At 39.9% G+C, this 22,896-nt stretch overlaps 1 protein-coding gene across 1 annotated transcript in view; it reads right to left on the reverse strand.

Annotated features, from left to right (window-relative positions):
• The window catches only part of LOC106869903 (C-1-tetrahydrofolate synthase, cytoplasmic), a 76,443-nt gene extending 53,810 nt beyond the window's left edge, over window positions 1-22,633 (reverse strand). Inside the window, exon 1 of the mRNA XM_014915830.3 lies at window positions 22,471-22,633. Coding sequence (XP_014771316.1) covers window positions 22,471-22,505 — 35 coding nt within the window. The 5' untranslated portion in view covers window positions 22,506-22,633. The remainder of the gene's footprint in view (window positions 1-22,470) is intronic.
• Window positions 22,634-22,896: the final 263 nt, after the last annotated feature.

Genomic DNA, 22,896 nt, shown 5'->3' on the forward strand with positions numbered 1-22,896 from the left:
CTCTCCATCAATGCTTCCTAAAAACCTGATCTCACATGAAACAATTGTCCACAAAAGATTAATTTTGTTTCTAATATCTTTGAGAAATACATCAAATTATTTGATAATCCATTTGTTAACGAAATATTCCAATAATGCATCCACAGCCAGAACATATAAGTAGGAGTTCTTTTACTGGTTTCAGTGATTTGACTGTGGCCATGCTGGAGCACCACCTTTAGTCGAACAATCTGTATTAGTACTGAAAATTGAGATCGAGCGAGCTTTTGCCCTTTTGCTCAACATGTGGTTTCCAACCCCAGGACTTATTCTTTGTAATCCTAGTACTTATTCTATTGGTCTCTTTTGCTGAACTGCTAAGTTACTGAAGTGTACACACACCAACATCACTTGTCAAGCAATGGTGGGAGGACAAACACAGACACACATGGGTTTCTTTTAGTTTCCGTCTGCCAAATCCACTCACAAGGTTTTGGTTGGTTTGAGGCTCTAAGGTGTTGTTGATAATCATAAATATACGAGGTCTGACCAAAAAGTATTGGACTGTTGCTATGGAAACAGAGTTAAAGTATGCAGATCTGAAGCCATGTGGCACAGATTGATCCCGAATTCTGTCATGTATGCATGTTAATTTATAATATTCTCACCCACTTGTGTTGTTTATAGCAGGGCTCAGACGTAAAGTGCGTGGAATGTGGTTGCCACATGTGTCCAGTGACTGGTATTTGTGGGATTTGATATTTGGAAAGAAGGAAAAGTCACAAGGGGCGACATCTGGAGAATATTGTGGTTCTCAAACCTGGGGAATGTTGTGCCTGGCTGAAAACTGCTGCACAAGATGCGCAGTGGATGTGCAGGTGCATTACCATGGTGCAGTTGCCACTCACTGGATGCATGCAATTCTGTCCAACAACCAAACTCCACAAACTTTACTTCCAAGCACTGCTATAAACAATAGAAGTGAGAGAGGACATTATAACTTAGTGTGCGTGCGTGGCAGAGCTGGAGTTCAATCTGTGCCAAATGCCTTGACCCTGTATACTTTTAACTCTGTTACCAATAGCAACAATCTCGATACTTTTTGATCAGATCTCGTAAAACATGAAGTGAGCTAAGATATTCCAGTAAGTACCTCCTGACTGGCCCTCGTGCCAGTGGCACGTAAAAAGCACCCACTACACTCTCAGAGTGGTTGGCATTAGGAAGGGCATCCAGCTGTAGAAACCTTGCCAGATCAGACTGGAGCCTGGTGTAGCCTTCTGGTTCGCCAGTCCCCAGTCAAATCGTCCAACCCATGCCAGCATGGAAAGCAGACATTAAACGAGGATGATGATGATGATGATGATGATGATGGTCAACAAGCATTTGTTATTGTTGAGGATCATCATCATCATCATCATCGTCATCACCATCATATTAATATTTCACCACACTGACTCCTGTGTGTATAGTCGATGGCTATACACACTGCATATTCACTACCAAACACCATTCCACATCTTGCATACACCACATGTGGTCTGCCACATTCACTGTCCATGTTTCACTATCAAACACCACATGTAGTCCTCTGCATTCATTGTCCATGTTTGACCAATCAAACACCATGACAAATATTTCAACAACATCTTCCATCCCATTCAAAGTTCGAACAGCTGTCACCTCTGTTGATTCCACAAGAATGCAATAGAGCTTCTACATGGCTGCTTTACCTGCAAGAAATAGAAGTCAAACCTCCCTAAAACCATACTTAAGAATCTTTAAAAGGGAAGACATCTTAGATAATGTAGGTCAAGATATAAAGTCTCTAAAAAAGAAAGAAGGATCAATTGGGATGGAATATCCTTGACCATGAGCAGATACACATTAAAAAAAAAAATGACTGAAATTTCATTTGTAATGTGAAGGAAGGAGTTTAAGTTCATTGAAATAATTTGAGTTAAATCAGAAATGCCACGTGTTTATCAGGTGATAACATACATGATAAAACAAATGAATGGGAAAAGGTGTGTGGGAGGACTGGAAGGTGGTAGCTGCAGGTAAACATAATGAAACTAGGTCAAAGTGGTATGGTCAAGTGATAAGAAGGGATTGAAGTTACTTGAAGCATTTAACGAAATAGAAGGGGATATAGCATCATACAACGTGGAAGACAGTGGAAGACAGTGGAAGACAATTGGAGATTTCTGCGGGACAACCTGTTGAAAGCCACCGACCAGATCTGTGGGTGGTGTAAGGTCCCCTCTCGACCCAGAGTAACGTGGTGGTGGAACAAGGAGGTAGACAGGGCTATTAGACAAAAGAAACAGGCTTGGAAGGACTGGAAGAGCGGTGGTAGCAGGGAATTGTACCAATGTGCCAGAAGGGAGGCTAGGCGACAGGTTTATTTAGCCAGAGGGGAAGCAGATAAGAAAAGATTTGCCAATGTTCTGCGCCGTGAGGACCAAAGACTCGAGGTATTTCGTGTTGCAAGACAGTGTAGGAGAGAGAATAGTGATGTCATAGGAGAGAAATGTGTTCGCATGGATGATGGTACGCTTGCACTAAATGAGGATGCAAAGAAAGAGGTCTGGAGATGCCACTACGATAGATTGCTTAATAAAGAGAATGAATGGGAGGAAGAGAGCCTGCCGTATGTCGACCCAATAGAGGGACCAGCTATCCGAGTTGATAGTACCAGGGTAGATAAAGCAATTAAGAGTATGAAGACTGGGAAAGCCCCCGGTCCATCAGGAATCACTGCAGAGATGCTCAAAATATCTGGCAGTGTTGGCTATAGCCTAGTCACCCGTATTACGAACCAGGTGATACACGAAGGAGTCATACCCAATGACTGGTGTAGCAGCATCATAGTCAACTGCTACAAAGGTAAAGGTGACGCTTTAGATACAAATAATTACAGAGGCATCAAGCTGCTAGATCAGATTATGAAAGTTACAGAGAGGGTCATAGCCCAACTAATTAGGGAGCGAATCAATTTAGATGAGATGCAGTTTGGGTTCGTGCCAGGTAAAAGCACTACTGATGCCTTATTTCTAGTAAGACAGCTGCAGGAGAAATACCTAGCCAAGGATAAACCTCTGTACCTGGCTTTCATTGACATGGAGAAAGCCTTTGACAGGGTTCCCCGATCCCTTATCTGGTGGTCAATGAGGAAACTTGGGATAGAAGAATGGTTAGTGAGAACTGTGCGAGCCATGTACAGAGATGCTGCCAGTAAGGTGAGGGTTGGAAATGAGTACAGCAATGAATTCCGGGTAGAGGTAGGGGTCCACCAAGGTTCCGTCCTCAGCCCCCTCTTATTTATCATAGTCCTCCAGGCAATCACAGAGGAGTTCAAGACAGGTTGCCCCTGGGAGCTCCTCTATGCTGATGACCTTGCCCTAATTGCGGAGTCACTATCAGAACTAGAGGAGAAGTTTCAGGTGTGGAAGCAAGGTCTAGAATTGAAGGGCCTAAGAGTCAACCTAGCTAAAACCAAAATCCTAATAAGTAGGAAGGTAGATAAAACACAAACCCCATCAGGTAGATGGCCCTGCTCAGTATGTAGAAAAGGAGTAGGTAGTAACTCTATAAAATGTACCCGGTGCAAGCTATGGACACATAAGAGGTGCAGCAACATCAAAGGCAGGTTAACTAGGAAGTTAGTTTTTGTTTGTGGCAGATATTCAGGTGCAATAAAGACTGTAAACAAACAGGAAACAACTTCTATCTCATTCCAGGGTGAAAAACTAGAGGTAGTCGATAGCTTCCGCTATCTGGGTGACCAAGTTAGTAGTGGGGGTGGGTGCGCTGAAAGTGTAGCTGCTAGAATAAGAATAGCCTGGGCAAAGTTTAGAGAGCTCTTACCCCTGCTGGCGACAAAGGGACTCTCACTCAGAGTAAAAGGCAGACTGTATGACGCATGTGTACGAACAGCCATGCTACATGGCAGTGAAACATGGGCTGTAACTGCTGAGGACATACGTAAGCTCGCAAGGAATGAAGCCAGTATGCTCCGTTGGATGTGTAATGTCAATGTGAATACCCGTCAGAGTGTAAGTATCTTGAGAGAAAAGCTGAACATTAGAAGCATCAGTTGTGGTGTGCAAGAGAGACGATTGCGCTGGTATGGACATGTGGTGAGAATAGATGAGGATAGCTGCGTGAAAAAGTGCCACACCCTAACAGTTGAGGGAACCCGTGGAAGAGGTAGGTCCAGGAAGACCTGGGCTGAGGTGGTGAGGCAAGACCTTCGTACATTGGGCCTCACCAAGGCGATGACTACTGACCAAGACCTTTGGAAATGTGCTGTGCGTGAGAAGACCCGGCAAGCCAAGTAAGATCGTTACCAGTGCCCCTGGACTGGCTCTTGTGCGGGTGGCACATAAGATGCACCATTTTGAGCATGGCCGTTGCCAGTACCGCCTGACTGGCTTCCGTAGGATTTTCGAGCGAAATCGTTGCCAGTGCCCCTGGACTGGCTTGTGCGGGTGGCACATAAAAGACACCATTTCAAGCGTGGCCGTTGCCAGTATCGCCTGACTGGCCTTCGTGCAGGTGACACGTAAAAGCACCTACTACACTCTCTGAGTGGTTGGCATTAGGAAGGGCATCCAGCTGTAGAAACTCTGCCAAATTTAGATTGGAGCCTGGTGTTGCCATCCGGTTTCACCAGTCCTCAGTCAAGTTGTCCAACCCATGCTAGCATGGAAAGCGGATGTTAAACGATGATGATGATGATGATGATGTCACTGGTTGGGAGTTTATTGATGTTAGCCACATATTCTTTTCTACTCTAGGCACAAAGCACAGGGGCCAGGAGGATGGCAACGGCCACAATCGGTCGGTGTTTTTTTATGTGCCACTGGTATGGGTATCACAACTACAATTTCCATTTGATTTTCATTTTGATGTTGATATACTTGACTCAATAGATTTCCTCAAGCACAGCAGGTCACCCTATGATCCAAGGTACTTTTGAATGGGCTGGGGCTGGTTATGCGAAACTGGTGTAGGATACAGCTGTGAACTCACTTTATTTGCTGGGTCTTCGCAGTCACAGCATATCTCCAGAGGTCTCAGTCTTTCGTCATTGTCTCTGTGAGGCCTAACGTTCAAAGGTCATGTTTGACCACCTCATCCCATGTCTTCCTGGGTCTACTTCTACCCCAGATTCCTTCAACTCTTTGGGAGTGGCACTTCTTCACACATCTCTCCTCATCTATCCGTAGTACATGACCATACTAGCACAAATGTCTCTCTTGCACGCCACATTCGATGCTTCTTATGTCCAATTTTTCTCTCAGGGCACTTACACTCTGTTGTGTGTGCACACTGACATTACACATCCAGCAGATCATGCTAGCTTCATTTCTTTCGAGCCTGTGCATGTCTTCTGCAGTCACAGCCCATGTTTCACTGCCATGTAGCATGGCAGTTCGCACACATGCATCATACAATCTACCTTTCACTCTGAGGATAGAAGCTGTCTGAACTTTGCCCAGGATATTCTTATTCTAGTGGTAACACTCTCTGAGCATCCACCCTCACTACAGACTTGGTCACCTAGGTAGTGGAAGCTATCAACTACTTCTAGTTTCTCCCCCTGGCATGTGATGGAGTCTGTTTTCTGAGCATCTGTGGTGTTTATTGCACCTGTGCATCTGCTGCATACGAAAGCTATCTTCTCGGTTAATCTTCCTTTGATGTTGCTGCACCTCTCATGTGTCCATACCTTACACTTATATCATATCTTGACAGGGAGTTGTCTTGGTTCCCTGTCAAAGGTCCCTCATATTAAATAAAGCGTATGCAAGTCAGTAGCCCCTGTTGCGTATATAAACAGATTGGTTCCTTGTTCTACTATGATTGATCAAGTGATATAGACACACATCTGATGAGACCCAAATATGGGCTGAAAATCAATTAATCCTTTAGCATTCAGATCAATTCTTCTTTTAAATGTAAGGCTCAGTTATTTACACAGTCTTTGAATTAATCAAGAATTATCTTGTAGCTTCAATATTTCAATATGATTGTATATTTTTACAATGATGTTATAGGGTAGGCATGAAAAGCCAGATCAGTTTGGACACAAAACAAGTAGAATATTTTAACAGGATACAGCCAGTTTATGATCAATAAGTATCCGGACTGTTGCCATAGTAATGAAGCTAAAGCATGCAGAGTGAAGCCAGTTGACAAAGATTGACCTTGAACTCTGCTGTGCATGCACACTAAGTTTTAACGTTCTGGCCCACTTCCACTGTTTACAGCAATGCTTGGAAGGAAGGTGTGTAGCATGTGATTGCCATATTGACCATGACAGAAAAAGTTGTCATGGCGATACCTGCTCAGAGACCTATGACAAAATGCAGAAAGTGTATGGAAAGGAGAGTATGAGCTGCACACAAGTGTATGAGTGGTTTACGTGTTTCCAAGATGGCTACAAATGTGTCGATATTGACAAACATTCTAAGAGACCCATAACCAGCAGAACTGAGAAAAACATCACAGATGTGTGTATGCAGCTGTGAGGGGAAATTGTCAAATCACCATCCATGAGTTATCAGAGGATGTGCAGATTAGTTATGGTTCAGTTCAGTCCATTATCATTGAAGATTTCGGTATGAGGTGCGTGTCTGCCAAGGTTGTGCCAAAACTGCTTTCAGCTGACCAAAAGGACATCCAGGTTTTAATTGCACAATATCTGCTTGATTGCGTTGAGAATGATGAAAACTTTTTGAATACCTCTGAGCAGGTATTGCCAAGCTTTTGGTGAAATTTGATGCAGATTTTCTGCTCAACTTTCTGACATAGTCAATATGATGATCATACGCTACACACATTCCTTCCAAGCACTGCTGTAAACAGAGGAAGTGAGCTAGAACATTAAAGCTTAGTGGTCATGGACAGCAGAGTTCAAGGCCAATCTGTGCCAAGTGGCTTCACTCTGCATACTTTAATTTCATTACTATGGTAACAGTTTGGATACTTATTGATCAGACCATGTATATGCTAACGGGTAAAGGCTGTCCACAATTTTTTCAGTCCAAGAAAATTTGACATTTTTCTATATCTGCTGCATAGATTTACATACAACAGACATATTTGGGACTGACCCAGGGCTAAACAACAGCCAATTAAAGCACTTTGATCCTTACACTCAGGTGAAAAAACGACAATGTTATTATCTGAGTAGAAAAAACAAATTAACAAAAGATATTTGTTATTTAAAACATTTTCAATTAATTCCTCCTGTTTATCCAAGACTGAAAGTTGAATTTCTGGTTTTGATGCAAGCATCTTTTTTTTTTTTTTTTTACTTTTGTTATTGCTGTATGTGTCAATCTATTTCCTTTTAACTGATTGTTAACATGATTGCACAGCACATACACAAGTTTTCTACAACTAAACATATATATATATATATATACTGATTATATATATATATATTCTGGAGTCTCTAAACTGCTGGGAATGTCTGTGTTTAGCTACACTCACACAATTTAACCCTTTACTATTCAAATTATTTTGTCCAATAAAATGATTATTTGTTTGTTTATTCACATTGTTTTGATCCGAGCTTCGAGATTTTGATGACATGATTGTTTACGTCTAGAATGACATTATAGGGTAGGTACGAAAGGCTGGATCAGGCCAGATTGAACTTAAAACATGTAGAATATTTGGGCTAGACCTGGCTGGCTAAAATGCTAAGGGGTTAAACCATCAAAAGTGAACACTTGTTATTTTGCTCTTCTCCAACAGTCCACAATATTACAAAAGATGTCAACCCATCCAGGTTTTCAGATTGTTTTAGTTAACCATCATCATCGTCATCCTTATCATTTAATGCTGAGATGTGTTGGATGGGTTGACAAGATCCTCAGAAATGGATGGTTGCATTGAGCTTCAGTGTATGCCTTGGCATGGTAGTGAAGGTGTGTGACTCAGTGGTCAGCGTTTTCAGCTCACAATCCTAAGGCTGTGAGTTCAATTTCCAGCAGCATGTTGTGACCTTGAGCAAGACACTTTATTTCACATTGCTCCAGTCCACTCAGCTGGCAAAAATGAGTAGTACCAGCATTTCAAAGGGGCCAGCTTTGTCACATTCTGTGTCAAGCTGAATCTCCCTGAGAACTACATTGACGTTACGCGTGTCTGTGGAATACTCACCCACTTGCACATTAATTTCACAAGTAGGCTGTTCCTTTGGTTGGATCAATGGGAACCCTTGTCACTGTGACCGACAGAATGCCAGTTGTTTGGCAATGGTTTCTACAGCTGGATGCCCTTCCTGCAGCAAGACCCCTATTCTTATCCTTCTTTTGCTTCTCAACACAACCAACAAAACTACCCCATTTGGTACTGCACCCCTACTCAATCAAGGAGACTTGAGTGTGATTTCAAACGGGTCCAAATGACCTTGTAGATGCTTGCTTCCTTGTTTGATGAGCTGTACTTATATATGGTACTTATTAGCAGCTAGATAGACTGAGCCAGCAAGAAACAGATTCCTTGGTCATGGCTATAGTAGAGTAAGAATGTTAAATTAGAACTGTGTCGCTGGCACGCCCGTGCCAGTGGAATGGAAAAAGCACCATTTGAGTGTGATTGTTGCCAGTACCGCCTGACTGGCTCCCGTGCCAATGACACATAAAAAGCACCATTCAAGCATGGCTGATGTCAGTACCACCTGACTGGCCCTCGTGCTGGTGGCATGTTAAAAGCACCATTCGAGTGTGGTTGATACCGGTGTCACCTGACTGGTCCTCGTGCTGGTGGCACATAAAAAGCACCATTTGAGCGTGGTTGATGCCAGTGCCACCTGACAGGCCCTCATACTGGTGGCACGTAAAAAGCACCCACTACACTCTCAGAGTGGTTGGTGTTAGAAAGGGCATCCAGCTGTAGAAACATTGCCAGATTGGATTGGAGCCTGGTGTCCAACCCATGTTAGCATGGAAAATGGATGTTAAACAACGACGATGATGATGATGACCTTTCAATCAATAGATGGATCAAGTGTTTCTAAGTGTATTGTGACATAGGGTCAGAAGACAACTGTGACAACTACAACAACAATTATAGTGACTGTGATAGGCATGCTGACATTTCAGAATCAGACACCATTACACATTTATGCATACAGATTCCATTGTGAAATAAGGGTGTCTGTGTGGGTAACAGAAACAATTGTGCTCCACAGAGACAGGAACAATATTTGACTGTAGGTTATAATTAGGCCTTTATAGAGGATCAGAAACAGATCAAATCTGAAGAGAAAAGATTTTGGATGTGAGTTAAGGACATGTGTGCAGCAGTAACAGCAGCACAGCCACAGTCATGTAAGACCCAAAAGTGGGTCTAGCATGGCTATGTGTGTGTGTGTATCAGTCTAGATATGTGAGCCACCCAGAAAATTTGGGTCAAGGACATCTGTGTGTCTGTGTGTAGCAGTAGCAGTAGTACATTCAGAATGACTGTAATGTGGGTCTAGGGTGTGTGAATACAGGAGCAGCCTTGTCCTAAAAGAGTCAACAGTTTTCCAGTGAATGTCATATGTGAGCTTTCTAACTGTTTTCCTATATATTGATAAATATATACACAGCATGGAGAACAAACACATTTACAGGTTTATGTATATATATATATATATATCGTTGCTATTATGCAAAACCGTTGTAAGTCCAAAACATTGCTTTTTCAAAGAACGAAAAAATAGTTTCACCATTCCATAGCAATTTTTGACAATTTTTGATATCTTGGCATCTGAAGTAGCTGAAGATAAAATAGTTTGGCCAAAAGAACTGGCTATTGCAAGCAAAAATAAATATTAAAAAAAAAACTACATTTGGCCAAATTTGGACATACGACAGTTTAGCATAATAGCAACGACATATATATATAGTTTACTGTAAGATCAATTTAAAAAAACCCACTTCATCCAGTAATGGATGAATATCATTTAATGCAAACAGTATAAGATTAAGAGCTGTTAATAGTTTCTTGCCATAGAGACACGGTGGTTAGGCAGTGAAAAAGTCTTTAACATTTCGATACACACACACACACACACACACATATATGCATGTATATATCTATGGGTGCATGTCTGTATATGTGTTGTTCCCCCAACACTGCTTGACAACCGGTGTTGGTGTGTGTTTACATTTCTGTAACTTAGTGGTTTGGCAAAAGGTATTGACGGAATAAATTCCAGGTTTTAAGAAAATAAGTACTGGGGTAAATTCTTCTAAGTGGTGCCCCAGCATAGCCCAAAAGATATATATTTAAACACACACACACGTGTGTGTGCGTATATATATATATATATATATATATATATAATAATACAAAAAATATATATGGATGTATACACACATATATGTATATACTTTCATCTACATGTGTATATAGATGCATATCAAGGTACAGGACGTTAGAACAATGAACTACAGACAACGGAACGAACACATAGGAAAACAGAAAGCCACTTGGAATTATTCATCAGCTGCCTCTATTCTAACTTGACGTTTCGAAGATATATATATATATAATACATATAAGAGGGATGACCACTAAGTGGACGTCCATTATGCTAGAAGACCACTATTGCTAGGCCACTGGTTTAAATTGATATTAATCAAATTAATATTCAATTTTTTCACCCTTATTATTTAAATATATATTCAAATTTATTCCATAAATAATGCATTTTTTTATACTTCTTTTATCTTTCAAAATTAAGATAAGCAAAGTTCTTTTTTAATCTAAAATATACTCTTCTTCATTTTCTACAATGCTCTTCTATCTATCTCTATCTATCCACTAGATTTGCAAGGCCCCTCTTCCAAAAGTCTCTTTTGCCGAACTGCTAGGTTACAGGGAACGTAAACACACCAGCATCGGTTGTCAAGCGATGTTGGGGGAACAAACACAAACACACAAACATATACACACACACATACATATATATATATATATATATATATATATATATATATATGACAGGCTTTTTTCAGTTTCCACCTACCAATTCCACTCACAAGGCTTTTGGTCGGCCTGAGGCTATAGTAGAAGACACTTGCCCAAGGTGCCACGCAGTGGGACTGAACCAGGAACCATGTGGTTGGTAAGCAAGCTACTTACCACACAGCCACTCCTGCGCCTATATATATATATATATATATATATATATATATATATATATATATATATATATATAGAGAGAGAGAGAGAGAGAGAGAGAGAGAGAGAGAGGGAGGGGGGAAGCCCAAGAGTAGGTTTACAGTTAACATATGAGCACTTTAAATTTCTTTTAAAACATTTTATTACATTTAAATTTCTATCTGAAATCATCATCATCATCATATTCATCACCATCGTTTAACGTCCGTTTTCCATGCTGGCATGGGTTGGACGGCTTGACTGGAGACTGGCAAGCCAGTAGGCCGCACCAGGCTCCAATCTGATCTGGCAATGTTTCTACAGCTGGATGCCCTTCCTAATGTCAACCACTCTGAGAGTGTAGTGGGTGCTTTATACGTGCCACCGGTATGGGAGCCAGTCGAAGCGGCACTGGCATCGGCCATGTTCGGATGGTGCTTTTTATGTGCTACCGGCAAATTAGCATAGAATAATGGTTTCATATCTTTTTATAATTAAGATCTAAACTGTTGATATATGAATGTGAAAGAGATAGTCGAATAACTGTAAACCTACTTTTGGGCCACCCTGTACATCCATATATATACATACACACACACACTTATACACATACATAAGTGTAAGCATGATTATGAAAATATATTTACACACAATTTCACGCCCATAACTGTAAGCACACACGTTATGTACGGACACATATTTATACACACACACATTTATATGTGTCCACTTATTTACATACATGTATTTAAATAGGCACACACACAAAGACATACACACGGTTACATATTCCTACACTCGTTATAAAACTTAATTACTCTTTAAATCATTAACGTTGTTATATTCTACTCAACAAATTATACAAACAAGCAAGGTTAGGAGGTGAAGTAAAACTATTCAAATATCCTGTTTATGTAATCATAGCTTATAAAATGATTATCAAATCAGTAGCAGACAAGTGGACACCTGAAGATAAAACAACCCTAACCACACCTCTTTTCTCTACCTGTGCCATTTAAAAATGGAGGAGGTAACGAGGAGAAGTAGTTGAACATAAGAGTACAAGAGCGATTTATGATAAGGTAAAAAAAAACAGTAAGTGGCAGTATGGAGGAGGAGGGGAGAGGAGTGGGAAGAGGAGTGGGAGGCTGTATGGTGAAGGTCAGGTGACATCTGGTTGGCTTCTCCAGATTTCACAAGTCTGGCATAGGACATCACTAGCTTAACATAATATTATGAGAGAGGTGGGGGATGGGGGTGGAAAGAGAAAGAGAAAGACAGAAACAGAGAGAGTCGTTGATATTGACTCAGAAGACTTAAGTGTTTAATTAACAATAAAAATCTTGACCTTCACCCCCCCCCCTCCCAATTAAAACGAAACAAATAAAAACTGGTGCTCTGTTGGTTACAACGATGAGTGTCCCCATTTGATCTAATCGATGGAACAACCTGCTCGTGAAATTAATGTGCAAGTGGCTGAGTACTCGACAGAAATGCATACCCTTAATGTAGTAGTTCTCAGGGAGATTCAGCTTGACACAGAATGTGACAATGCTGGCCCCTTTGAATTACAGATACAACTCATTTTTGCCAGCTGAGTGGACTGCAGCAATGTGAAATAAAAACACAATGCACTGCTGGGAATTGAACTCACAACTTTATGATCATAAGCTGAATACCCTAACCACTATGCTACATGCCTTCACCATCCATTATCACACTCACCTCCAATATTTCAAAAGTAAGAGAGACAAAAATCATTGAAAACAATCTTCTCCAACACTTGTGATATATCTTCCACCCTAATGTCCACCCAATATGGCTTTCATAAACACAGATCTGGGGACCTACTCTCTTATGTCACTGACCTCTGGGTTCACACCCTTAAGAAATTTGTAAAAACAATACAGTTGCTTTGATAGCAAGAAATGTCAAACCCTGTCTGGCATCCAATCTCCAGTCGATAAAACATCTTATCTATGGACTCCATTTATCTCATGCCTCTTACTTAGATTAGAGACTTGTCACATCACATCAATTGTTAATGAAGCCCTCTCTGAAACTACACATAATAAACCCTGGTGTGCCCTAGGGTTTGGGGCTTGTCCCTTGCACTCTTTCTCCTATATACATCAATGACCAACTTGCTGCTGCCACTGCCACCAAGTAGGTGACACCACCCTCTATTTCTCTCTGATCTTCCCCACACAACCTAGACATCTCGCACCATAATAGTGTGAGCAATCCCTTGAACAGATATGTTGGAAACATCCTCCAATGGAATTATGTCAGTTTGTCTCTTAACAGCAAAAAGACACAACCACAGCACATATTATATTGGATATAGATGGAATATTTAATCATCATCATCATCATCATTTAATGTCCGCTTTCCATGCTAGCATGGGTTGGATGATTTGACTGAGGACTGGTGAACTGGATGGCTACGCCAGGCTCCAATCTGATCTGGCAGAGTTTCTACAGCTGGATGCCCTTCCTAATGCCAACCACTCTGAGAGTGTACTGGGTGCTTTTTACATGCCACCGGCATGAGGGCCAGTCCGGCGGTACTGGCAATGGCCACGCTCAAATGGTGTTTTTTACGTGCCACCTGTGAAATGTATGTTTGGTAACAACATAGTCAACCAAACCCATACACATAGACATGCTCAAACATGCCCACACAAGGAGACAGAGGCACACACACACAAGTGATCATAAGCATTAAAGGTGCTGAGTTATCAGTGAAATGAGTTTGAAAGAGTATGGGTTATTTAACCCTTTAGCATTTTAAACTGGCCATATCCGGCTGAGATGTTCTGCCTCTTTTATGTTCAAACTGGCCAAGTCTGGCTACTCACACCTATCATACAATGTCATTCCAAAAACTTTATAGTCACCTCATCAAAATCTCAAAGTTATGATATGATGCATGGCTAATTCAAAATAATGGAAATAAATAAGCAATTCAATTGACAGAACAATGTAAACGCAGGAGGCAAAAACTCAATAATTTTCAACCAAATATTCTTTTCTATTCTAAGCACAAGGCCTGATTAGATCGACCCCAGTACACAACTGGTACTGAATTTATCGACCCCGAAAGAACGAAAAGCAAAGTCAACCTCGGCGGAAGTTGAACTCAGAACGTAAAGACAGACGAAATACTGCTAAGCATTTTGCCCAGTGTGCTAACGGTTCTGCCGGCTCACCGCCTTCATTTCTAGCCAAATATTGATGAAAAATCTAATATTCACCAAACAATATTTCCCATTAAGTTTTCCAAATATATCAATTATAACAGGACAGAATTTCAATTGTTCTTCATTGATTTCGTTAAGCATTTTCATTAAATCTCTTGAAATATTTCTCTTAAAAAATGGTAATAGCACAAAAGAATAAAAGGAGTTATTGTATTTAAATCAAGAATTCTTTTTTCTATTAATCACATTTTTTAAAATTTTATTTAACCCATTAACAGCCAAATTTTTTTATCTATATTTTTTGGCTTTGCCAGGTGTCGTAGGAGTTAAGATAATATACAGTATTTAAATTTTCTTCATATGTGAATTATTTTGGAAATTATGATAAATCTTTCGAAAAGTCCCAAATGGGGATCACTGAAAAAGATGGCATATTTATTTTTTTCTATTCAATTTCAATAATAAACATTTTAGTTTTTTTGAAACTATAATATCAAATGAGAATGTGTATGAAATATCAATGAATGATATAAATGGGAAATGTAAAAACAAACAAAAAAAAAACGTTTTCAAAACCGTTAATATTTTTGTAGTTCAAAAATTGTGATTTATGACATAAAATGTCCTCTAAGATTAGCCAGAGCTAATAATAATTTCTAGTATAGGCACAAGGCTTGACATTTGGAGGAGGGGACTAGTTGATTACATTGACCCCAGTGTTTCACTGGTACTTAATTTATCGACCCCGAAAGGGATGAAAGGCAAAGTCGACCTCACCGGAATTTGAACTCAGAACGTAGCGACAGATGAAATACAGCAAGCATTTCGTCCAGTGTGCTAACAACTCTGCCAGCTCCCTTCATTACCTAGAGCTGATAATGGCAAACTTTAATTACTAAATATCGTTAAACACACCTCTGTAAATACAATGTACGTAAGTAATTCACTTTAAATACAATGAACAAACGGCAGTGAGACTGTTTTTAGCAGATCCCCAAATGGGGTCCATGGCAGGCAATGGGTTAATAAATCTACACGATGCAGGTCAATAAAATATCAATGATTCCTTGAAGTGGTCAATGACATAAGAAGTTTGCCGACCCCTGGTCTAGAATAACATTTGTAAAACATTAAATATGCCAGACATTAATCAGCAATCTTATCTTTAATGAAAACAAAGTACAAAAGTTCTTTCTACATAGTTGCAGGCATGGCTGATTGGTAAAAAGTGTGCTTCCCAACAATATGGTTCTGGGTTCAGTCCCAATGCAAAGCACTTGGGGCAAGTGTCTTCTACTATAGCTTTGAGCCAACCAAAGCCTTGGGACCAGATCTGGTAGACAGAAACTGAAAGAAGTCTGTTGTATGTGTGTGTGTGTGTGTGTGTTTGTTTGTCCCCTCCACCACCACTTGAGAACTGGTGTCAGTATGTTTATGTCCCCATAGCTTAGCAGTTCAGCAAAAAGAGACCAATAGAATAGGAATCAAGTTTTAAAAAATAAGAACCTGGGTTAACTCATTCAGCTAAAATTCTTCAAAGCAGTGCCCCAGCATGGCCGCAGTCTAATGGCTGAAACAAATAAATCGCAGTCGTGGCAGATACAGGCGTCATGCAATTGGCACCTGTGCTGGTGGCACATAAAAGCTCCCCGATGTCACGCAAATGGTACCCGTGCTGCTGGCACGTAATAGTACCCATTACACTCTCAGAGTGGTTGGCATTAGGAAGGGCATCCAGCCATAGAGAACCATGCCAAATCAGACTGGAGTCTGGTGCAGCCTTCCAGCGTACCAGTCTGGTCAAACCGTCCAACCCATGCCAGCATGGACAACAGACGTTAAATGATGATGATGATGAATTCACAACCCACTCTCTCCCTCTCTCTCTCACCCTTCCCCCTATACAAAAGTGTACAAGAAGACAGTGAAGAACACCAGGTTTGATGACCTAATCTTGGAGAAGATAGAAAAAAAATTGCCAGGTCTTGTGACTTGTATGTTAAAAGTATATTTAAAAACAATCATTGCAGTGATAAGAAACCTGAACCCTGACCCTATTAAAGATTACACATGGCCTGGGGATACAGATGAGATGCTATAAATGTGTTGGGTCAACCCTTTAATTGAAGCCAAAAGCCTTTTGGAACTTTGGTGTCCCAAAGACAGTGTCACTCAAATTTAATTCTTTAGCATTCAGATTATTTATTGACATTGTTTTGAGTTTATCATGTATTATCTCATAGCTTTGAGATTTTGATGTGGTTATTGTCTATTTTCACAATTGCATTATGGGGTAGGTGTGAGAGGCCAAATCAGACCAGTTTGAACATAAAACAGGTGGAAAATTTTGTCTGGATACGGCAGGTTTAAATGCTAAAGATTTAATACAGTTTTTTTTAGAGAAAAATCCCAACATCCTGACACAGGTAATGATGAATGAATGAATTTTTGCTGATAATCAGACAGTTGAAAACATTTACCCTTTTCTTACCATAATTTCTATTGAAATGCACTTCGTTTGTTTCAATTAATTTTGAAAAACAATGAAGAGTTCATGAAAAAAAAAAAAATGTCCTTAAGCTATTGTTGGAACCTAAAATAACATGAAATTTCGATGAAAGATTATAATTTCGATCATTTTAAAACAAAAAGATTGCTTCACAGAATCAGGATAAGTTCAGACAGTGGCATCGAACAATAAACGTAAATCCAGTCAGTCAAAGACTGTTTAAATGGTTGAGATCGCAAGAAAACTGAAGTTCCTATCTATAGTCTAAAATATAATGATGCAACAGAAAGAATTGTAGAAAAACAATCACGTCTGCATTAAAAAGTTACAGCAAATTATTTGAAAAGTTTAACGAGCATTTACATATTGTCCTTTTCAGTCATCTGGTGCAAGTCTGGTATCTCCAGGAAAGGAATTATTTGGCAGACAAGAGTAACAGTAAACTCTTTTTTTCTTTTTAGTCTAAGAGATTGAAGAAATGCTTTGTTGCAATGTATTGACATTTATTGCAGATGCATTTTAACATTATCTGATTGATTTGAACAGAAATATCAGTGGAGGCGAAACAAAAAGAGATAAAAACTGTCGTTTGACAAATAGCTTCTACATATCCGTCGTCATCATCATCATCGTTTTAGCATCTCCTTTCCCATGTTTGTACGGGTTGAACGGAATTAGCTGAAGCAGATTTTCTACAGCTGAATGTCCATCCAGTGACCAACCCTCACTTGTTTTCGAGCCAAGTAATATTTTCCCTTGGTCAGATATGAATTTACAGAAAACTGGAAATGAACAACATCACTTGTATGATGGCGCCTTTGTTCACAACCATTACATGCAGTCAAGACAAGGTGTGTGTGTGTGTGGGGGGGGGGACACACATATTTAGACATATATGCCAAAAGTCACCCAACAGTAAATCAAAATTCCACAAATACAATCTGTAATTCTGTATTGACTTGAATGGAAAAATGTGTTGCTCAAGAAGGACTTCAGTTTGAACAATTTCCATGATGTTTCATATTTAGATGCTTTTATTAAACTCATTCAGTTGTTAAACATAAATAAATCTTGAAATTAAATGGTTTTGATTTACTGTCAGCTGACTTTTGACCAACCTTGTGTATATATGTGTGTGTGTGTGTGTGTGTGTGTGTGTGTGTGTGTGTGTGTGTGTGTATGTATGTATGTCTAAATGTGTGTGTGTATTTACATTAAGGGCATTACTACACGTAAATGCCACACATTTTGGCTTTAAGAGTCCTTCATAGCGTGATGCATTTACGTGTAGTAATGCCCTTAATATAAATATATTTAAAAGGAATAATTGTAAATTTTTCCCTTATGGGGTTTTCACGTTGACTACTTAATAGATTCTTATAAAGATTTTATCCTATTTCAAATTTATATATATACATATATATATATATATATATATATATATACACACACATACACAACAAGCTTCTTTTCAGTTTCCATGTATCAAATCCACTGACAGCCAAGGGTTATAACAGAAGACATTTACCCAAGGTGTTGAACTGAAAATCACATGGTTGGAAAGCAAGCTTCTTAACTACACAACCACGTTTGCACCTGTCAACCTTGCCTGTGCATAATATCCTTCTGATGTCGGGGTAGCAATGCTGTTTTCACCGAATTTCCCGAAGACAACAACCCACTGATAGGTAATCAAGAAGAGTAGGTCACAAGTGGATCTCACTTTACAGAAATTGTACTAGTGGCACACAGAGAGAGAGAACGGGAGGCAGAAGGGGAGAAGAAGAGAGATTCAAGTTGCTGGTGGGCATTATTGTTAATGACTGCCTCCATTACCTGAGAGATATTGGAAGGGAGTGCAAAGACAAAAAGGTTACCTTTCTTGGAAATGGGACATATACCATAGACCGTTACCAAAAGATCAGAGCAAGTTTCTGTAGCGAGGTGACAGGTGAGAAATGGAAGTGTCTGGTGAGTGTGGGAGGTAACATTGGGTGTAGGGGTAAGTTCAGTGTTCTAGTATAATGAAAGGGAGAACGGCTATGCAGGCTGGACCTTGATGCCTCCCTACAGAAATGGGTTCTACATCAGAATGTTTGGTGCAGTAGGAACTTTGATAGTCAATGTTGACCGTACACCTGTACGTATGTGCAGGGCTGAGCAAGATCTTTTGAAAAAGACAGACAGTTGCCAATCTGAGCTGACAGAGCTTGGCACTACAGTGTCCCCACAGGTGTTACTGTCAGAATGCAATGAACCAGAACAGATGCCGCAAGACATCTCATCCAACCACAAAATAGTTCTACCTTGAAGAGATTTGAACTCAGCTGCCCAGAAGGTTGGCACCAGAATGTGTAGAGCTAGCAGCAAGTGTCTGTATATGATGGTTACCAGAGTGGTGTCATGTAAAAATCACCTGTGCCAGCACCATGTAAGAAAGCACTTGTGCTGGTGCCACATATGGCAGCACTTGTACTGGCACCACATAAAAGGCACTGATGCTGGTGCCACCAGCATTAGGAAGGGCATCCAGCCATAGAAACCTTGCCAAAACAGACAATTGGAGCCTGGTGCCACTCTCCAGCTCCTCTCAAACAACCCAACCAATGCCAGCATGGAAAACAGAAATTAAAAATGATAATGAACTTGACGAGTCCAGAGGTGCAGAGGCAAATGTAGTACGGTAAAAAGAGACAAAGAGTGGACACAGCAGATCTGTGGACCAGAAGCTGTGCTGTATTGATGAGGTTTAACCATAAAAACTGTCTTCCTTTAAAAGTAAGTGCTACTTTCTTGTGAGGCTTACTTCACCTTCGTAGCAGTTTGTCATGTGTATTCATATGTACGAGGGGAGTGTGTGTGTGTGCTGAAAAGTTCCTGGCCTTGGGTAAAAGAAAATACAGGAGGATCACATATGATTTCATTCACCCTATTCCCCTCTCAGATTCACACACCTCATGCAGCAGTCCTTCAGTTCTTCTAAGCCCTGTAAAAGAACCCGGAAAGTTGGACCTCCAGCCAAGCCTTTCGCAAGACCCTTAAAACCAGGAACTTTTCAGCACCCCCTACATGAACAGTCTTTTTATACAAAAAGACAAGATGGTCATGGCTGGAAGGCCTTTTATTATAAGCTTACTCAATTAGGACTTACCTAGGGGCTAAGCATTGCTTCTTTGTACTGCCCATGTGACAAATTTAATGAAATGAAATAAAGAAGCTTGCTTCCCAACCACAAGGTTCCGGGTTCAGTCCCATTGCGTGGCACCTTGCTCATTTACAGTCATGTAATATCTGGTCAAGGACACACACATATTTATATACATGCGATGGGCTTCTTTCAGTTTCGGTCTATCACATCCCCTCATAAGGCCTTCATCTGTCCAGATTTTGCCTGAGGTGCCATAGAGCGGAACTGAACCTGAGACTATGTGGTTGGGAAGTTAACTATTTTAACCACAGTCATACCTGTGCCTAGTCATGCCTTATTATTTGCAACCCCTGTCTATACCAGTTGTCAATGCTTAAATCCTGTTTTACCTGATCATAAACATTTTTCTTATAAACACGTGTATATTGGGGGATTAAGTGGTCGCTCGAAATATTAGAAATAGCAGCCAAATCATACTTTATTATCTTAGAAAGAAGAACAACATATGGGATAATATAAGACCGAGATGGACAGAAGAAGTGTGCAGCTAACTTCATTTTCCCATAACTTTCTTTAAAATGCAGATTTATATTTCAATGAAATTTTCCGTAGGGACATTTTACGCGTAGATTACGATCATATATGGGGGGGGGTTAATTTTTTTTTTTAATCTATCAATCTATTTACAACTTAACAGACTTTTGCTAAATGTATGTTTCTCAATGAAATTTTCGAAAGGTACGTTTTAATGGTGTAGGAATGGTCCTGGCTGGAACGCTAGTAAATGTTTGTCTGCTCACCGAGAACTGACCTCCGACTACATAAATAATAACAACAACGTGTACAGTCCACACATGTCCATACATACTGTGAAGTGGATTAAGGCCAACAGAAATCGTTCTAAAACACAAACCAACAAACAATGGTCCCCCTTTCACCCTTCTATTATCCTGTAGGACAACATTAAGACCTAAAATGAACACTGAACGTGGAAAATAACAGATTAAAAATTTAATTTTCCTCTAGTCCACTTTTAAGCTACATAAATTAAACATAGATTATTAGATAATTCGTTTTTAACAGCGAAACTCGAAGCAGATAAAGCTACAAATAATAGCGTGCAAATACTGGATTAAAAACCGTTTTGAATAGACAAAGTCGAAGACAGCCCGTGGCGCAAATAAATGATCAGATATAACTTACATTAAATATAACATATTTAAAAAAACCCCATTTAACCTTAAATAGTAGAAAGTAATTTATGCAATAAATATATAAGTACAACGGAAGAAAATAAACCCTCAAATTTTCAACACTTTAAAAAGAAAAAAAAACTTTGTGGTAGCACCTCCTTCCGTTGGGACCCTAAACACATGCTTGCATGGTTTAATTACATTGAATTGATTCATCCGAGACTACTCCCCGTATAAAGCTTAGTTGCGATGATCTAAAGGACGGGGGTCTGTACGGTATCACATGAAGTGGTTAAATTAACAACAATATCTCCCTTAAAATACTTCATGCAGTCTTGAAATAGAACGGATAATGTAGTTTTAAAATAAATTGCTTGAAAGAGTGTAGTCACAACTGCTTTTTGTCAGAGGCCGACAGGATGAGGGCTGACTTTGGGTTAAACGAAAACATTGTGTAAACGTGTGTCGTGTTGTAACCTCGCTCAGGTGGGACGATGTTTTTACGACGTTGCTGCGCAAACCAAGGTTTACAGGGTGTGTGTGACACCCCTACTATTATCAGAATGTACAGACGTTAAAATATTCGCTTACATGTTACACTATTAATCCCATATCATACATCCCGTTGATGGTCACATAGTGACAGTCGGTCGAGAATCGAGTGTAGGTTTGAGGCATCGATAAATCGATTATAATCTTCGTAAATAAAGTTTTACTAGTTATCCTTACAGATCGAGATTTGTGATTTGGGGATAGTTTTGGTAAATTTGTTAGGGCGATGTTGGACGAGATGCCCGATGTCGAACCAAATTATGGCTCTTCACGTTTTAAGTTCGAATGTCACAGACGTAAAAGTCAGGGTCGATAAACTAAATTACCGGTCAAAAACCACGAATCGAGTTAATATTTCTACGAGACATCCAAGATGTGGAGGGAGTTATAATAAAAGTATAAGGCACAGAATAAAGCAATTAATAATACTCGGAGATGAGTGCCATAGACGGAGTGGGGTGGCATATAGAAGTTATGAGCTGCAAATAGTTGAGATGAATCTATGCAATCTAAAGGTATTGTCATGGAAGAATAATTTTTAAAATGCTGGGGAGAGAGAGAGAGAAAAAGCAACTACAACCCATCTTAGGATGTACAAATGTCTGCAATATTATACGATGATGCGTTTTCCCACACTTGCAAAACATAATAATAACAATAATAACAGCATGTATTAATACGTAATATGTATATATATATATATTAACTTACTCTGAGATATTTTTACCGCTCAGTATCGAAGCCATAGCAGAAATGTGATGGAGGTTAATCTAGAGAGAAAGGTTAATAGTTTTAGAAAGTTTCACCAAACAACAACGAGATGTTGCTAACTTTAATCCTCCACCACTGGTCGGGTAGAGCTGGGTCACAGAATGAGAAAGAGAGAGGTGGGGTAGTAAAATATGTGATTGATGTAGCGCTGGTTGGTTGTGTGTGACCCAGTAGTGGGAGTCGTGGAGGGGGGGTGTTGCATATGACTGGGAAATAATGATTTAAAGGGGGCGAGAACGAAAAGTTCATTCTTATCTGTTTGTTCATACACACACGTATAACAATGCTACAGACACAACTTAGATGTGTGTTACAGCTTGATGTTTACCAGAATCTAGTCACAAACAGCGAACACTGACAAGAACG

The sequence above is a fragment of the Octopus bimaculoides genome, chromosome 1 (genome assembly GCF_046866305.1).
Source record: "Octopus bimaculoides isolate indiv1 chromosome 1, ASM4686630v1, whole genome shotgun sequence".
NCBI classification, from domain to species: domain Eukaryota; kingdom Metazoa; phylum Mollusca; class Cephalopoda; order Octopoda; family Octopodidae; genus Octopus; species Octopus bimaculoides.